Source organism: Pogona vitticeps, chromosome 1 (genome assembly GCF_051106095.1).
Source record: "Pogona vitticeps strain Pit_001003342236 chromosome 1, PviZW2.1, whole genome shotgun sequence".
Lineage (NCBI taxonomy): Eukaryota > Metazoa > Chordata > Lepidosauria > Squamata > Agamidae > Pogona > Pogona vitticeps.
Window position 1 is genome coordinate 120,394,641 of NC_135783.1, and position 17,455 is coordinate 120,412,095.

The following is a 17,455-nucleotide window of genomic DNA, read 5'->3' on the forward strand; positions in this document are numbered from 1 at the left end:
CTAATTGGACTTCCATTGTATTTACCTTAAGTTATCAATAGTCACTACAAATTCCTCTATCACATGGGAATAAGTACATGTAATTCTTCATCAGTAGAGTAAAGACAGTAGCACAGAAAAATCAGTTCTATCAACAGCTTTCTGCTAGGAAGTTTGCTGTGGGCAACATACCGTAAGTATCAGGCGGTGCAATATTGCATATACAGTATTATATTTCAAATGTACATATATATATTGAACCAATGTAAACTATTATTGGGAGGCATTTGTATTTCAGGATTTTTTTTCTCCACTGTAATTATAGTTTCTCTTCATAACACTTGTGCTGAAGAAATAACCCTAAAGCTATTCTAACTATGGCAGCTATTAGACAATGTTAATAGAGAATTAACTTCTACATTGTTCAATAAGCCAGAGAATTTCAAAGGATTTCTCATTCATTTACATAAATACTGCAGTTTCCATAATAAATGGTATTTTGAAACATTGCAATTACTATTATCTATTTTTTTAAAATTGATATCCCACTTATTTTTTTCTCACTGAACACAAACTGACCAGGCAGATCTCTTTAATTATTATTAAAAGATTTATATGGCATATTTCTCAAACAAAGATGATTACAATTCCACATGAAAAATAATTAAAATATATATGACTGAAAGCAATTTTAAAGCTATTATCCCTACGTCCTCAAATACCTTTCTACAAATTAACATTTTTCTCCATATTCTGAAAACTCAAAGGATCATATGGTGACAAACTTCTTGGAAAAACAGCTTCCAGAATGCAATGACATTCAGAAAGGTTATTCTTAAATGAGCCACCATTTGGTAGCTAAAGAAAAAGAAAAAGTTTCTGTCAGTCAGAAGACAAGATAGCAAGTGCTATTATTTTTTGCTCTCTCTTTTTTTAATCTGTGAGGAGTTTGTCAGAAAGAAGAGCACCAAGTGCATAACAAGGCTAGCCAGAACCTGCAGAACTTCTCCCATCCTGTAGGTGGCAATGAACACAACTTCTTTCCTTGGCTAAGTGTGACCTGGACCAATCTGAAGGGAGTGCAAATGGATGTGTGCAGATGGAACCCCTTCAATTGCCTTGATCAAGGTTTCAAGTTCACACATTTTGGGACACATTTGGCACCAATAAGAACTGGATGCCTGCTAATAAACAAGGGTTGGGAGCTGAGAAGACAGCTCCTTTTTGGAAAGCTCTAGTGAAAAAAATGTATCTTGGCCAGAATGCTATTGCTTAGTTATGAAGCTAGATCACATTTTGGACCACTTGTGGAGCAGGCTGCCGTGAGCTGTTTCCTGGCAATTGCATGACACACAAGGAATTGCACTCCAGCCTGACCCTGATCTGTGCCTAAACTGGAACTTTTTGATCTGGCTGTAGGGCTACTAGTATTTTGGGCAGCTGGGCTGAAGCAATTCCGTGACAGATGGAATGGGCACTATCCTTAGTAAGTGCAATGGCCTAAATTATAGTGGTAAATGACTTCTAATTAACAAATTGCAACTTGTATCCCTTGTTATGCACCAACTCACATAGCTGATATGCAATGAGAAGGCTTGTTAACCAGCAGCAATTCACCACTGCAATTTACGCTGTTTCACTTAGGTCAGCATAGCTAACCAACAGAATTCTGGCCTTTTATTCTTGCTTGAAAGACCAGTATAAGACTGCCCCATTTTAAGCTTTTCTTTTGACGTTACAATTGCATCTTTGGATTAATATTACTTAATTGCGTATATTACTAGAAGTGAAAGGTGAACAACAAATTTAGTAAATAATTATAATAATTGTATTCTTCAGAAAATATTGCAGGAATGTAACTGGAATACATGGCCACAATTTTATTCTAACACCGAAAGAGAATCAGTTTCTACTTTGCTAAAGCTATAAATGAAATAAATATTGTCATCCTAATGTTAAAAAAAGGGCAGTGTTATTTCAGATGTCTTTTGTCTGCTGCTTCGTCCATTATTATATCTGTGAAAGAATTGTGGTGATCCTTGCTCCGTGATATTTAAGAAGAGGCTTGGATTTTACTTCATTTCCCCTGTAGAAATCTTTATTTGAACACAACAGGAATGAAGAGCTTCTAGGGCTTATCTTTTCTGAGTATTTTATTCAGATGTTTTATCATCCTAGAAGAAAAGAAAAGATGGCACTTCATGGACTCAGTTTATCAGCTGCTTTAACATAAATTAAGCCAAGTCACAGCTGGACAGTACTACAACCTAATTAAACTGAAACACTTCACTGAAGCCAAGTTTACTACATCGGAGACAATGGTCTAAATCTAGAGGACTAAAGCACTGAGGCAGGCAGGCTTTTAAGTATGGGAAAAAACCCACATGGAAATAATTCTGTGGGCTAAACCGCAGAAGCCTGTGCTGCAGGGTCAGAAGACCAAGCAGTTGTAAGATCGAATCCACGTGACGGAGTGAGCTCCCGTCTCTTGTCCCAGCTCCCGCCAACCTAGCGGTTCGAATGCATGCAAATACAAGTAGATAAATAGGGACCACCTCAGTGGGAAGGTAAGGGCGTTCTGTGTCTAAGTCGCACTGGCCATGTGACCACGGAAGATTGTCTTCGGACAAAACGCTGTCTCTATGGGTTGGAAACGGGGATGACCACTGCCCCCTAGAGTCGAACACGACTGGACAAAAATTGTCAAGGGGAACCTTTACCTTTACCACCATAACTTAAATAGTAGAATCTCTAGAGTCAGCATAGTGTAATGGTTAGCACGTTAGATGACTACTTCAGAGACCTAGGCTGAAATCCTCAATTGGTCATGAAGCACACTTAGTGATCTTTCGCTAGTTATATGGCCATAATGTGGGCCATTTCACAGGAGTGTTGTGAGAAAGACGGCAGAGAAAGGCAGGATATAAAATAAATATATACATTCATAAAAGTAATATTATTATTTTTAAAATACCTCTTCAGAATTACACAGTGATATCCAGTTCCATATTTTGCTAATAGTTATACAGTCCAAGCAACTCACATTAACTTTCTTTCCCTTCTTTTCCCCATTGTCGTCTCTGGGGTCGACCTAAAACTAATTCAGAGGGGTTCTAACAGGAAGGAGAAATCATACCCCCCCTTAATATGTTGCATACTGTACATGAATGTTCAACATTGGATACAGCTCATAATCACAAGTGTGTTGTGATTATGAAGTTTTACTTCCTCCAACACACACTTTGATCCTTTCTCTCATGGCACTGTTATTTATAAGGGTTTTTAAAAAGGCAGCGTTAACAAAGGATTTGTTAACACTGCCTTTTTTTTAACCCTTACAAATAACAGTGCTGTGAGAGAAAGGATCATAGTGTGTGTTGGAGGAAGTAAAACTTCATAAGGGTATTCCCAGCAATGTTAGACTTAAAATAATCTGAAATAATTGTTTCCTATAAAACTGAGAGATTAAAACCCACTTTGGGCTATTCCTGCACAATCCTTGTGCATTTCTAGAACACCTGTGTGGGAGCAGAGCTTCATGGCTGGCTCAACAGGAGGGTAGCAAGCTGCTTGTTAGACACAAAAGAGAACAGTGCTGGAGTCATAGAGTCGGAAGAGACCTCTGAAGTCATCCAGTCCAACCCCCCACCATGCGGGAACAACAGATGGCTATCCAGTCTCTGTTTAAAAACCTCCAAAGGAGACTCCACCAGCCTATTCCACTGCCGGACAGCTCTGACTGTCAGGAAGTTCTTCCTAATGTTCAGATGGAATATCTTTTCCTGTAGTTTGAAACCATTGCTTCGTTTCCTAGTCTCTGGAGCCCTAGAAAACAAACCTGTCCCTTCTTCAACATGACATCCTTTCAAATATTTAAACATAGCTATCATGTCCCATCTCAACCTTCTTTCTGCTTTCTAGTGTAGAAAACACAGGAATACAGTGCTTTCTTTGGACTGTCCAGAATCATTCTGTAGGTGAAAAAGAAAAGGAAAAAAAAAAACCCAGTTCCTAATTATTGGAATTTAGGATTTCTAAAATTACAAAATATATTCCATAATCTCCATAAGAGTAGTCCTTGATTCTTGATCTGCTGCAGATCATTCACAGTTAAGGGTCAGGTCTCATTCTCCGTGCCTTCCTCTCTCTCTCTCTCTCTCTCTCTCTCTCTCTCGTATAGATCTACCATTTGCAGTGGCCGATACGTTGAATCTCATTGTGGGCGGCAACTCTTTTTCAGCCCATGGACCACCATGCCTTTAAGGGGCACCTTCAAGGGGCTGCCTGACAGAGGCAGAAGGGGTTTAATGGGTAGGACCATCCAAATGAAGTATGTACAAAATTGCTTACCACATCTGTGTAGGCAATGGGGAGGGCAAGCAAACTTGTCTTCGATTCAGGCAATCTGACAGAAAAACAAGACATTCTAACCTTTGCTAGGTAAGATCTGTCTGGGTAATATACAAGTTCTCTATGTTACTCTCCAGCTATTACACTGAACATGTTTTGCCACCACCACAAGCCACTGACCCAATGACAACTGCACCCTGTCGACCCCATCGCCGTAGGAATTTTGCTGAGCCTCTGATCCTGAATCACAGCAGGTCCTCTAACTGCACAGAATAAATTTATTGATCACCTGGTGAGCTGCAGAGGGTTTCAAGTATCACATCACGCAAAGACATATACTGTACTGTAGCTGTCCTGCATTGCCAGACAACTGGTATGTCTACATCACAGACTGGGAAAGTTTGTCGGGAAGCGGGAAGACTACAGCTTTCCCAGAACTTCCCAACCAGCCTGGTGAGTGTTGTACCACACCTCGGAGCTGAAGTTCTACAAAATCCCTTTCTGAATTCTGGGTAGATCAGGAATATTTACTCTAACTGGCAGCAGATCTCCTAAAATTCAAAAAAAGAGGGTCATTTCAGTCTAGTTACTGGGTATGGTTTTTTTTAAATACACAGGTAAGGAATTTATCTTGGGAAAAGAATGTGTTCTGTCATCACAATTTAGCCCCTTCCTCCTAACTACATAATACTGTCTAAGGGGCCACTGGGACATACTGATGAAAAATAAAATGTACAAGGGCATTAAGCTATCTTTACAATTGTTTAATTTTTTGGCAAAAGTGAATTGTTTCAAATTCTTTTGTTATGATTGCTTCCTTTTTACAAATAGGCAGATGTAAATTTGGTTTTTATTAGCATATATATGGGACTTGGTGGCGCTGTGGGTTAAACTGCACAAGCCTCTGTGCTGCAGGGTCAGAAGACCAGCAGTCGTAAGATCGAATCCATGCAATGGAGTGAGCTCCCGTCGCTTTGTCCCAGCTCCTTGCCAACCTAGCAGTTCGAAAGCATGCAAATACGAGTAGATAAATAGGTACCACCTCGGTGGGAAGGTAACAGCGTTCCATGTCTAAGTTGCACTGGCCACGTAACAGTGGAAAGTGTCTTCAGACAAACGCTGGCTCTACGGCTTGGAAACGGGGATGAGCACCGCCCCTAGAGTCAGACACAACTGACTAAATGTCAAGGGGAACCTTTACCTTTACCTATATGGGACTTGGGCCTATTAAATATACTAATGGCTCTTATTGTTCACTGTCAAGACAGAACACTTCTGTTTCTGTGTTTGTTTTTTTAAAGAGCCTTAGATGAGTTTTTAAAATACAGATACTCATTATTCATTTTCTTCCAGAAGAATTCTGATATGTTTGTTTGCTTCATGATGATTGGATATACTCTGAGGCAAAGGAAGAGAAAGACCAGTGAGAAAGAAAAAGAAGGTGTTGGGTATATGGGCGTGTGGGGAAAGGACACTGTTGCAGAAGTGGTCATAGAGAGACCAAGAGGAAGGACACTGGGATGTTGCTTTGTACAGGCGGAATGAATACAGAACTGGAGGAAAAGAATGGCCTGAAAGAAAGAAAAGAAGAGGAAGGGGAAGGAACAGAAAGCAGTGGCATGGAGTTTGAACAAGTACTGGGGTGGAGGGGGGGGGAAAAGACCAGCAAGAAAGTGGGAGTGTTGCTGTGGGAACTCACTATTTTCTATCTTAAGCAAAGCTACTGCCTTCTCATGGCATGTAAAACATTGTCTTAGAGAATCCTCCCTTGGTATTTCATCAGTGTCCTGATATATAGAACATTTTTGTCATTTCCTGAAGACTTGGGGTTGATCTTGGTGGTGACAGAGTGAGTACTAAAGAGCTTTTATTCATAAATGTTGTTTTTCTTTGCCTGAGAAACCCTTATGGGCTCCATTGAAAACAGTTTTCGACGTTAACCACACTTTATCGTTGTACAGCATGCCACATTAGAGGGCATTTCAACTCTGTGAGGAAAAACACAACCATAACTCTTAGTAAGTCAGGCAGCACAGACTTCTCTGACAGAATAAAACATAGGTTCTTCGTAAGCCGGGATTCACTGTGTGGAACCAAAGGTGAGGAGCGTTATATCTGCCCAGCAGCGTGTCTGGAAACACAACGACTAGGAATCATTCAAATGCTTTTATTTCAGCCAGTTGAGCTGGAATGACTAGGAGTATACTCTGTTGTAAAGCAAAAAGTTATTCTGAAAGCAACCACGGACTTAGCGTATAAGATAAGGAAAAGGAAAAATAGGGCATGTTCTGCAGTGATTTGTATGGCCATCTGAAAAGTGGAACCACAAAAGCCATAAATTGCTCCAATGTTGTTGTTTTTGCTAGTTATGAAAAATGTATTTCCAGTGTGCATCTTAGAATGCCAAAAAAAGAGTGTGGATTTGTTTGCACGTAAAAGTTCTGCCTTAACCCCTAAGGTATTTTTATGGTCTGTAAAGGGGGAGAAAATCCTGCTCTGAATCTGTATGCCCCTTCATTTTCAAAAGCAAGACAACTCTCTCCTCTGTTGTTTCTGAAAGGTGACTTATTTTAATGCCCTCCTTTCCAGCCACTGGGGCCGAAGCCCTTAATTATCTGGTTAGATCAAGTAATCAGTGCTGTGCCCCCACCCCGCCAATATTGTGGACTACAATTCTCATCAGCTCAACAAGCATGGCCAGGGATTATGGATTATGGGAATTGTAAACCGTAATATCCAAAGGTTCCCAGCTTGCCCATCTCTATGTTGGATTAAAAACCAAACGTTTTGTTCAGTTAAAATTATTTCCTTCTTCTTTCTCACACATGAAGTTCTTCTGAGGTGAAGAAATTGTCACGCACACAACCAACATTGCCACAGAAGCATGATTTTATTCAGTCGCAGATGTATGCTGAGTGAGCTCCCAATCCTATACACACTTACCTGGGAGTAAGCCCCACTAAATGTCATCAATATTTGGGTCTGAGTCCTGAATCCACATCTTTGGTACCCAGTAGCAAGTCCTAAGCCCCAGGTCTGAGTCCCTATTGAAAATAACCTTTTTTTCTGCAGGGAAAATAGGGAGGGGTGGGAGGGCTCCAAGTCAAGAGTCAAATTAGAGTCATTGGAGGGGGGGAAAAAGTCAAGCCATAGATAAATACACTGAACACTTCAAACCAGTGGTGACATCTTTGGCTGCTGCCTATTGACCGTTAAGGTAAAGGTAAAGGTAAAGGTTCCCCTTAACAATTTTTTGTCCAGCCGTGTTCGGCTCTAGGGGGCGGTGCTCATCCCCGTTTCCAAGCCATAGAGCCAGTGTTTGTCCGAAGACAATCTCCTGTGTTCACATGGCCAGTGTGACTTAGACATGGAACACTGTTACCTTCCCACCGAGGTGGTCCCTATTTATCTACTCGCATTTACATGCTTTCGAACTGCTAGGTTGGCAGGAGCTGGGACAAGCAACGGGCGCTCACTCCGTTGCGTGGATTCGATCTTACGACTGCTTGGTCTTCTGACCTTGCAGCACAGGCTTCTGCGGTTTAGCCCACAATGCCACCACGTCCCAGCTATTGACCGTTATGACTCTGTTTTTCCCTAAGTTATCTCTTAGTTTGTAATAATGCATTTATTTTTGCATGTGCAGTCATTTTTCAAACTGCCAAACAACGTGAGATCAAAACTGGTTAAGAAGAACATTAAAAGGACCAAGAACAAATAGTTTGTTTAATGCATCTCAACATTTTTTTCCTTATTTGCACATAATTTGCAAAGAGACTGGAAAAATTATGAATTGCTTACTAAAGTCTGCTTGCTGACTTGGCACCTGGACTATTTATTATTCTTTATTTGCGTTGTGTGATTGCTAAAGTCATCTCATTCACATCATGGCATTTAGCTTTTATTTCCATCTCACAGGGGAAATGGGTGAAAGGTGTATGCAGAGAAAGGGGACAGTCAATGAAATTTCAAGTAAGAGCACGGTAACATTGCAGCACAACTCTCTCGCTAAGGATGTCCCTTAGAACAGTGGTCCCCAACCTTGGGCCTCCAGATGTTCTTGGGACTTCAACTCCCAGAAATCCTGGCCAGCAGAGGTGGTGGTGAAGGCTTCTGGGAGTTGTAGATCCAGAACATCTGGAGGCCCAAGGTTGGGGACCACTGCCTTAGAATACTCATAACCGTGTGTGAGGAGGCTAGGAATGGCACAACTAGAGATCAGTATGAACCACCATACTGACGATTCACGCTGGTTTGCTTTCCAGTCAAACAGATGTTTGATGCTTCCTGGCCGCACCTTCTCTGGCAGGTGCTCACTCAGAGGCAGTGTCCTGGCTTCCCTGCCCCACCGCCTCCAGCCACTGCCTTGGAGTGGGCACCTACCAGAAGAGGTGAGGCTGGGAAGCGCCGAACACATGTATGGCCAAAATACAAACTGTCATGAACTGCCAGAGTGGCAGGTTGTGCCCATCTCTAGTCACTACGTTTGGGGTCTTTTACCTATAGGACTTTAAGTGATTTTTTTTTTTTTTTTTTGCAGCATTTGACTTTCTCCACCACTTTAAATTTCCCAATTGCAAAAAGGAATCTTGGTCCATGCTTTATTTCTGATTCAGTATGGGGACAAATTCCCAAGGCACCTCCACATGTTGGATGGGCATGTTTGTACTGAAGGCCAAAAACAAAACAAAAAGAAAAAGAAAAAGAAAAAGAAAGAAAGAAAAGAAATAGGGGCGGTCTCCTCTGAAGCCCCTACTATTCCCCCAGGCCTTCACGAGGTTCTCACTCTTCTTCCTTCTTCGCTGCCACCAGGTATTGCTGTCTCAATACCATTCACTCAAGGAAACATGTGTACCTTTGAAACTTAACTTATTTATTTGATCAGGGAGGGTAACATCTGATTAATATACAGTAGGTAAATCACAGGTTGCTAATCACTTGAATCTGAATCAGTACTACTGTAACTTTGAAGCTCTTTCCACTCTCTGTACCATTCAGCGTTCTCACAGATCTCTCAATCACCCTGAGTTCACTCTTAAGTTTCACACAGTCTCTCACTACCAGAATCTCTCTCACTACCAGATTCTCTTCTCACTCACTGAACTGCCTTCATACCCCATACACCAGCCTTTATATCCAAACCCCTTCCCCCTTGGAACCGCCTTCCGTCCTCTCATTGGCTCCTTCTCCACTGCTCAGCTGTGACGGACAGGTGAGGGCAGGGCTGTTCGCTACATACCTCCTCCCTTAAAAAGTTGTTTCATAGGTTTAAAGCTATAGTGCTTTACCCTCATGAACAATGAGGAGCTTTACAGTAGTAAATCATCCATTACACAACATTGCAATCAAACTTACCACATTTGAACATAAGCAATAATTCAACAACTTATTTGCATGCTATACATTACCTTTGTAATTCTGTTACTCGTTCAACTACATTACTCACCAATTCAATTGCCTATACAGGTGCTTACTCAACAACATGACATAACACTTAAAATACTTATATACATTTTTTTCCATATAACCCACAGCATACAACATTTAATGAGGTGCAATTAAATATTCCATAGCATTTGCCATTTTACCAAAGTCCTTTTATTTCTTATTTAGTCTTCGGGTCTTCTTGAAAGGGCATCTGCAGCACCATTTTGAGTCCCTTTAATTACACGTACCTTGAAATCAAAGTCCTGCTAGCTTTCACTGTTAGCCCTGCTGCTTTCACTCTCTGCAGCACTGTTTCCAGGTGATACTGGTGATCTTTCCATGTATGACTAAAGATCCCTATATCATCAATGTAAGCCACTGTGAAGTCGCTAAGCCCTTGCAGTGTTTGGTCCATGAGTCTCTGAAATGTCGCTGGTGAATCAAAAGTGATTTTTTTGGACAATAATGGGACATTTGGGTAAATACCTTAGATTCAGATTCTGAAATACTTGACATGTTTTTTTAAAATCAAATCCAGGATAATGTACTGTATAGTATATTGAGACCAAAAGAGATTCCATGCTATTTTTGTGCAAACTATGAAGCTGAGGAGCAGTAAGGACATATTCTGGTTTGTCAGTGTGTTGACCCAATTCAGAAGGGAACATTGGAATTTTATGCAGGTTCTGGAAAAATAGTATGTGCATATTAAATCGTAAGCACAACACAACCCTAACCCTAATCTTAGTTGTTGCTGTTGTTTAGTTGTTAAGTCGTGTCCAGCTCTTTGTGACCCCATGGACCAGAGCACGGCAGGCCCTTCTGTCTTTCACTACCTCCTGGAGTTGGGTCAAATTCATGTTGGTTGCTTCGATGACACTGTCTAGCCATCTCGTCCTCTGTTGTCCCCTTCTCCTCCAGCCTTCACACTTTCCTAACATCACCGTCTTTTCCAGGGAGTCTTCTCTTCTGAATACTAATCCTCAATATATTAGAATTCTTACAGGGTCCCAAAATACGCCACATCTCACTGAATGCAAGTTTTTCTTTAAAACAAAATACAAATAAATGAATCTGGTGAATAAAGCCTTAAAACACCTACAACACTGGTTGCTTGCATTTCATGTCCTCTTTAAATCAAATTGCTGGCCTTGTATCTCATTTTTCTTACTCAAACCTTTGTGGGGCCATTCCATTTTATATCTTCCTCTTTTTTCCCTGTAAAATTTAATATGAGCCTGCATACCCAACTTCCCACCAAGCAGAACACAGCTTATGACTCCTGTACTTCAAATTTCCCATCTTTCAGTCCTGGGGAAGATTTTTTTTCTTTTTACCAGAGATCTCTAGGGAGCCATTGTGTGTTGCAACACATGGCTGGTTAAATATAGTTAGCTTGATAGGTCACAAATTATACAGAACTCAATTGACTATTTGATGTACAGGCAGGCTTAGCAGGGTAGCAGTGTATATTCTGTGGACCTTCGTCCCTGAGTAGACCCACCTCCTTTTCACGGCTACCATCACTGCCTATTTACTTGCCATCTCCCATAGGACCCATTCTGTGCTATCACCTGGAAGGCAGGGAAATCAGGAAAAGAAGTCAGGAAAGGATAGATGATCAGAAAATGGATGCATGGAGGAGCTGTTGCGAAACTAAAGAACTCATGCGGTCAAAACATGGAGCTTGGTGCATATTAAGAGGGGCTAAGACCTAGTGATATTTTATCTGTACACTCCTACCCTCCTACACACTCTGAGCTATATTCCAGAAAGAATGTAGTAACCTTGGAAGAGTTGGACAGCGAACGAATTTTAGCAGAAATAAAAGCGGCCTTGGATTCCCTCGCCTCCAGCAAGGCACCTGGGAAGGATAACATCCCTGCTGAAGTGCTGTAAAGAAATCATCACCACCAAGCTGTATGAAATCTTTTGTCTTTGCTGGAGGGAAGGTAGAGTACCACAGGACATGAAGGATGCAAACATTGCCACATTGTACAAGAACAACGGAGACAGGGGCAACTGCAATAACTACCGTAGCATCTCTCTTCTCAGCGTTGTAGGGAAGCTGCTTGCCTGTGTTGTGCTGAAGAGACTCCAAGTGCTTGCAGACAGAGTCTATCCAGAATCACAGTGCGGATTTCGAACTATTAGATCTACCACTGACATGGTATTCTCCCTCAGACAGTTGCAGGAGAAATGCAGGGAACAACAGCCACGCTTTGTGGCCTTCATAGATCTCACAAAGGCCTTTGATTTGGTTAGCAGGGACGGCCTTTTAAAAATACTTCCCAAGATTAGATCTCCTCCTCAACTCCTTAACATCATCAGGTCCTTTCATGAGGAAATGGAAGGCACTGTAGTTTTTGATGGCTCAACATCAGATCCCTTTGACATCCAAAGTGGAATGAAACAGGGCTGTGTTTGGGATCTTTTTTGCTGTCATGCTGAAGCATGCCTTTGGAACTGCAACAGAAGGTCTCTATCTCTGGACTAGATCAGATGGAAAGCTCTTTAATCTCTCTAGATTGAGAGCGAAGACCAATGTCCAGCTGAAATGCATGTGGGACTTCCTCTTTGCCAATGATGCAGCTGTTGTTGCCCACTCTGCTGAAGACCTCCAACAACCCATGAATCATTTTAGCAAGGCCTGCCAAGACTTGGGATTAACAACCAGCCTGAAGAAAACACAAGTCATGAGCCAGGGCGTGGATTCACCTCCCTCTATTACCATCTCCACACAAGAATTGGAGGTTGTTCATGACTTTGTGTACCTTGGCTCAATGATCTCTTACACCCTCTCCCTTGATGTCGAGCTGGATAAATGCATTGGCAAAGCAGCTACCATGTTCTCTAAACTCACAAAGAGAGCGTGGCTTAATAAGAAGTTGATGGCATATACTAAGGTCCAGGTCTATAGAGCCTATGACCTGAGCACACTCCTGTACTGCAGTGAGTCCTGGACCCTTTGTGCATGGCAGGAGAGGAAGCTGAACATGTTCCATATGCATTGTCTCTGATGCATTTTTGGTATCACCTGGCAGGACAAAGTTCCAAACAGAGTAGTCCTAGAACGAGCAGGAATTGTTAGCATGTATACATTACTGAAACAGCAACATCCAAGTTGGCTTGGGCATGTCGTGAGAATGGCTGATGGTTGGATTCCAAAATATCTCCTGTATGGAGAATTAGTGCAGGGAAATCGCCCCAGAGGGAGACCACAACTGTGATACAAAGATCATATCTGAAGGCCTTATAAATGGACCTCAACAGATGAGAAACCTTGACATCTGAGCATTAAGCCTGGAGACAGCCGGTGCATCATGGCCTCTCCCATTTTTAAGAGACACTTGTCCAGCAGGCTGAAGCAAAGAGGCAGTCCCGAAACCAGAAAAATCAGGGAGCTGGACAGGTGACGGATTGTATTTGTCTTCAGTGTGGAAGGGATTATCACTCTTGAATTGGCCTTCTCAGCCACACTAAATGCTGTTCCAAGTCCTCCATAGGCTACGTTACCATAGTCTCTTGAGACTGAAGGATGTCTACTCCTACATTATAACTTTCTGGCTTTCTTTCTTTTAAAAAATATTTTTATTGTGTTTTGTTTTCTACTTCTCTGCGTGTTGTTGCAATCAGAGGTTTATTACAGTATATACAATTCCTTTCATCTCATCCTATTCTAACTAATATAGTAGTGATTTAATTTGTTCTACTTAAGTCAATGTAGATTCAATCCAGATATAAAGCAGTTCCCATTTGTTTTTCTTCATTCCTGTTATTCTGTCATTTAGTGTGTCTGTCCAGATGTCCATTTCTTCCAGTTCTAGAATCTTGTCAAGAAATTCCTCTTTTGTCGGTAACTTTGTGGTCTTCCAATTGCTAGCGCACAAAATTCTTGCTGCAGTTATCAGATGCAAAATCAAATAAACCTCTTTTTTTCAACTGTGGGTGGTATCATGTTCAATAGAAAATCGTCTGGTGTTAAGGCAATTTTAACCCATAAAATTTTCTCTACAATTTCATGTATCGTTTTCCAGAAGTCCTTAGCCCTACTACACATCCATCACATATGAAAAAAAAACCTCCCTACTTTCTCTTCACATTTCTAGCACTCGATTCCTGGCTTTCTAATGGAGGTCAACCCAGTATAAGTGGGGCACTTACCTTTGCATTATTTCTTAGATACATTTATACCCCACCTTTTGCCCAATGAGTTCGAGGCAGAGTAAATGGCTCTAATTCAGTCCAGTTTATCCTCACAACAACAGCGGAAGATAAATGAGTCATAGCATGTTGGGAAGTGAGTGCTGGAGAGGGGAAAGGCAGAAGCTGGGCGAGTTTTCATGGTTCAGCAGGAACTAGAACTTGGATCTCCCATGTTCCAGCCCAGCACCTAAAACTGAACTCTATCAAAAAGACACGTCACACCAAAAATACGTTATTCAGTTAATCAGTGTTGTAATTTGTTTTTCCACTTCAGGCTCCATGTAGCCAGTTTCAAATGGCCAGGGACAGGAGGTGAAAATAGTTTATTTAACATGGATGTAATCTAGCTATGACAAAGCACTTCCAAATCCCATTATTTATTTTAGTGAGAGGTTTTGTTATTACTATTATTATTTTTTTAATGCTTAAGAACCTGACCCCAGCAAAGGCACTCAGTCTTCAGAACTCTTGCCAAAAGGACAAGGGACAAATTCTAATGTTGTCTCTGTTGTCCTTCTGCCAGGCAAGCTTTTGGCCTTTTAACCTGTTCACAGTAGTAGATATAAGCTTATGCATGATTGTTTCATTTTCTATGGATGCATTTTTAGGTTCTGTGCTTTTATACTCTAATTATCATTTCATATATTATATTGCACGTTAGCCCTGAGTGCTATATGTGGTGGAAAGGAGGGATATTCAATCAATAAGAATAAGAATAGCGAGAGGAAATCCTTAATTTTAGCCGGATCATTCCTATATTTGTAGTTTTGCCAGTTTTAAGCGAAGCCCTGTCTCCTTTCCATTAGTGTTTCCATTTGCAATAGATCCAAATAAGCCATATTTTTTTAAAAAAACCTCCAGTGTACTGTGAAGTTCTTCTCAGTGAAATGTTTGTGATTAAATTTCATATACATTTTATTAGATACCTTTCTTGTCCTTCCATATTGTGGGGAGAAGGGGGAAATAGTGGCTGAAATCCTGCTACCTAGCACAGTAGGTTACACTGGAGTAGGTCCATTGAATCAGTGGGGATTTGGTGAAACAACTCTGTACAGTGGTGCCCCGCTAGACGATGACCTCACAAAATGACGAATCCGCATGATGAGTTTTTGCGATCGCTATAGCGCTTGGCAAAACAGTGTTTCCTATGGGCAATTTTCACTGGACGATGTTTTGGTCCATGCTTCGCAAGACTTTTTTTGGGGGGGGGGGATGGTGCTTCGCAAGAAGACGATTTTGACAGCTAGGTCCGCGACTCGCAAAACGGGTGTTTTTGGGACTGATGCTTCGCAAGACAGTGATTTTAACAGCTTCCCTATGGGCGATTTTTGCAAAAGGACAATGATTTTTCCCCATTGGAATGCATTCAACAGATTTCAATGCATTCCAATGGTGAATCACATTTCGCAAGATGGTGTTTTCACAAGACAGCAATTTCAATGGAATGGATTAACATCATCTTGCGAGGCACCACTGTAAGTTCAAATGGATGTATTCTAATTATGATTTACTACACAAAGCAATAGGATTTAAGCCATTATATCTAATAAAAAATAAATATTTCAGGGTACAGACTTGCCGTGAATAAAGCCACAGTCCAAGTATCATTACTAGAGGAGAATATTTATTCAGTAAAAGGAGGGAGGGACTGATTGGCACTCCTTTAAAACTGTCTGTTCAGTAAAGCTATAGATATTTGAATATCCCACAAAGCAGAAATGTTTGGGGAATCTAAAGACAGGGTCTTTGTTGTCTCCATCCATAAATTAGTACGAGATTACTAAATTCTCTTCAATATGTTCTGGCCATATGAAACCATTAACCATTTTGCTGCACTGTCACACACTTTTTTGTTACAAAAAATTAGAAATGAGGAGGAAACAGATGTACTGAAATTCTTACAGATGTCTTTATGTTAATCAAAGTTGAGCAGAAAGGGGACAAAGAGTCCGATATGTTTAAAATCATTTGCTGAACTAGTTGTTCCATTTTTAAAAAATATGCATAATTAAGGTTGTAATCCTTAACTACCTTCAAGTTCATCTCATTGAACTGAGCAGGGCTTCCTTTTAAGCAGACTTGTTTGAGATTCCACTGAAGAAAAGGGGTGGCTCTTTCATTTTTTTAATGAAAGACAAAAAAAATCATAAAAGAGGCTCTTTTTTCATTTTCATGTTCTTTCTGTTATTGGCAAAAGAGAGCCTCTAAAACACGAACGATTCACATGAATTTTTAAAAAGGCACACAACTGTTCCTGTATGTGTGTGTGTATATTTCCCTCTTTTGTTTAACCTTTCATTCACCCTCTGTCTATCAAATTTCTCAGAATGTTTTTCAACCAATACTGTCAGCAGCCAATTAAAATGTCTGGGAAGAGAGAATGATTTTTTAAATCTTTACAAGGGCCTGGATTGGTTGGAACCCAGATACGCCTTTGCTTCAGTCATTCCTGTTGGGTGAGACTATTGTGTGCTGCTGAGTTCATGGTGCCCTCCATCTTGGATTGTGCTGCCTGTTTTTCTGCCTCCCTCACTGCTTCCATCTATTATCCTTTTCTCCTCTTTTGCCTTTTTCAAAATGTTTGTGCAAAATCCCCCTCCCTTTTTTTTTACTTTTGCTGCTGCCACGAGATAGTCAACCTGTCAGCATGCCTTCTTGGGAGTATTATTTTCAGTCCCTACCACCCCAACCCCAAATTTCTTTTCCTTCTCGATGTTTCCCTTCCTTCCTTTCTTGGATCATTTTTGCTGCTGCCTGCTGGACTCAAATAAGAGAAGAGAAGGCATCAAGTGCAGATGGGAGACAGATCTCTTAGTCTGGTAGTTTTTGTTGGGAGGGCTTTGATTATTGGGTTTTGCCTTTATTCATTTGTTTAGTTTCTTGTTTTCCGAAAGAAGTAGCTGTGTCCTTTTTCTGTGTGTAATGTGTCTGTGCTTTCTCTGATTGATTTTTTTTAATTGTTATTTCATGAAGTTGCTGTATTATTTATTTTGTTAATGGTGTGTGCTTTCTCTGATAGATTTTTGTTAAAATTATTTGGTTAATTTGCTGTCTTTTAAAAAAAACAAATGGTGGGAGATCTGGAGACTATTTTGTTTGCTTCTGTGCAACAGAGTGTACACCAAGGGAGTGGATTTGATGGTTACCCACATCCGCATTGGCCACCTCTTTTTTGGATATGAATTTTTTCCCTCAGGTAGAAAAACATCAGTGGTTTTAGGCAATCCCAGCCTCATCTACAAAAATGGGGAGGCAACAATTGTATCTACCTCATGAAGCTGTTAAAAGGTGTGGCAATTTTACACTTTATAGATATTTTACCTAAAAGTTTGCATTTGCATGTGTGGCAATGGATTAGGGTTAATTGATCCATTGATGTATGTGGGGATGTGTGCCAGCAGTGGCAGTTAAGGAAACTGGGAAGTGTGAAAGAATACTTATAAATGGAACTGCAAACTGATTGGTCTGTGTGGTAAGGACAATTTTGGAAGTG

The 17,455-nt window shown here is 40.8% G+C and overlaps 1 protein-coding gene across 1 annotated transcript in view; it reads left to right on the top strand.

The window, feature by feature from the left end:
* The first annotated feature begins 5,870 nt into the window (after positions 1-5,870).
* LOC110073003 (eyes shut homolog) overlaps positions 5,871-17,455 on the top strand; it is a 112,517-nt gene continuing 100,932 nt past the window's right edge. Inside the window, exons 1-2 of the mRNA XM_078386662.1 lie at positions 5,871-5,963; positions 8,639-8,720. Of these exons, the coding sequence (XP_078242788.1) occupies positions 5,871-5,963; positions 8,639-8,720 (175 nt within the window). The remainder of the gene's footprint in view (positions 5,964-8,638; positions 8,721-17,455) is intronic.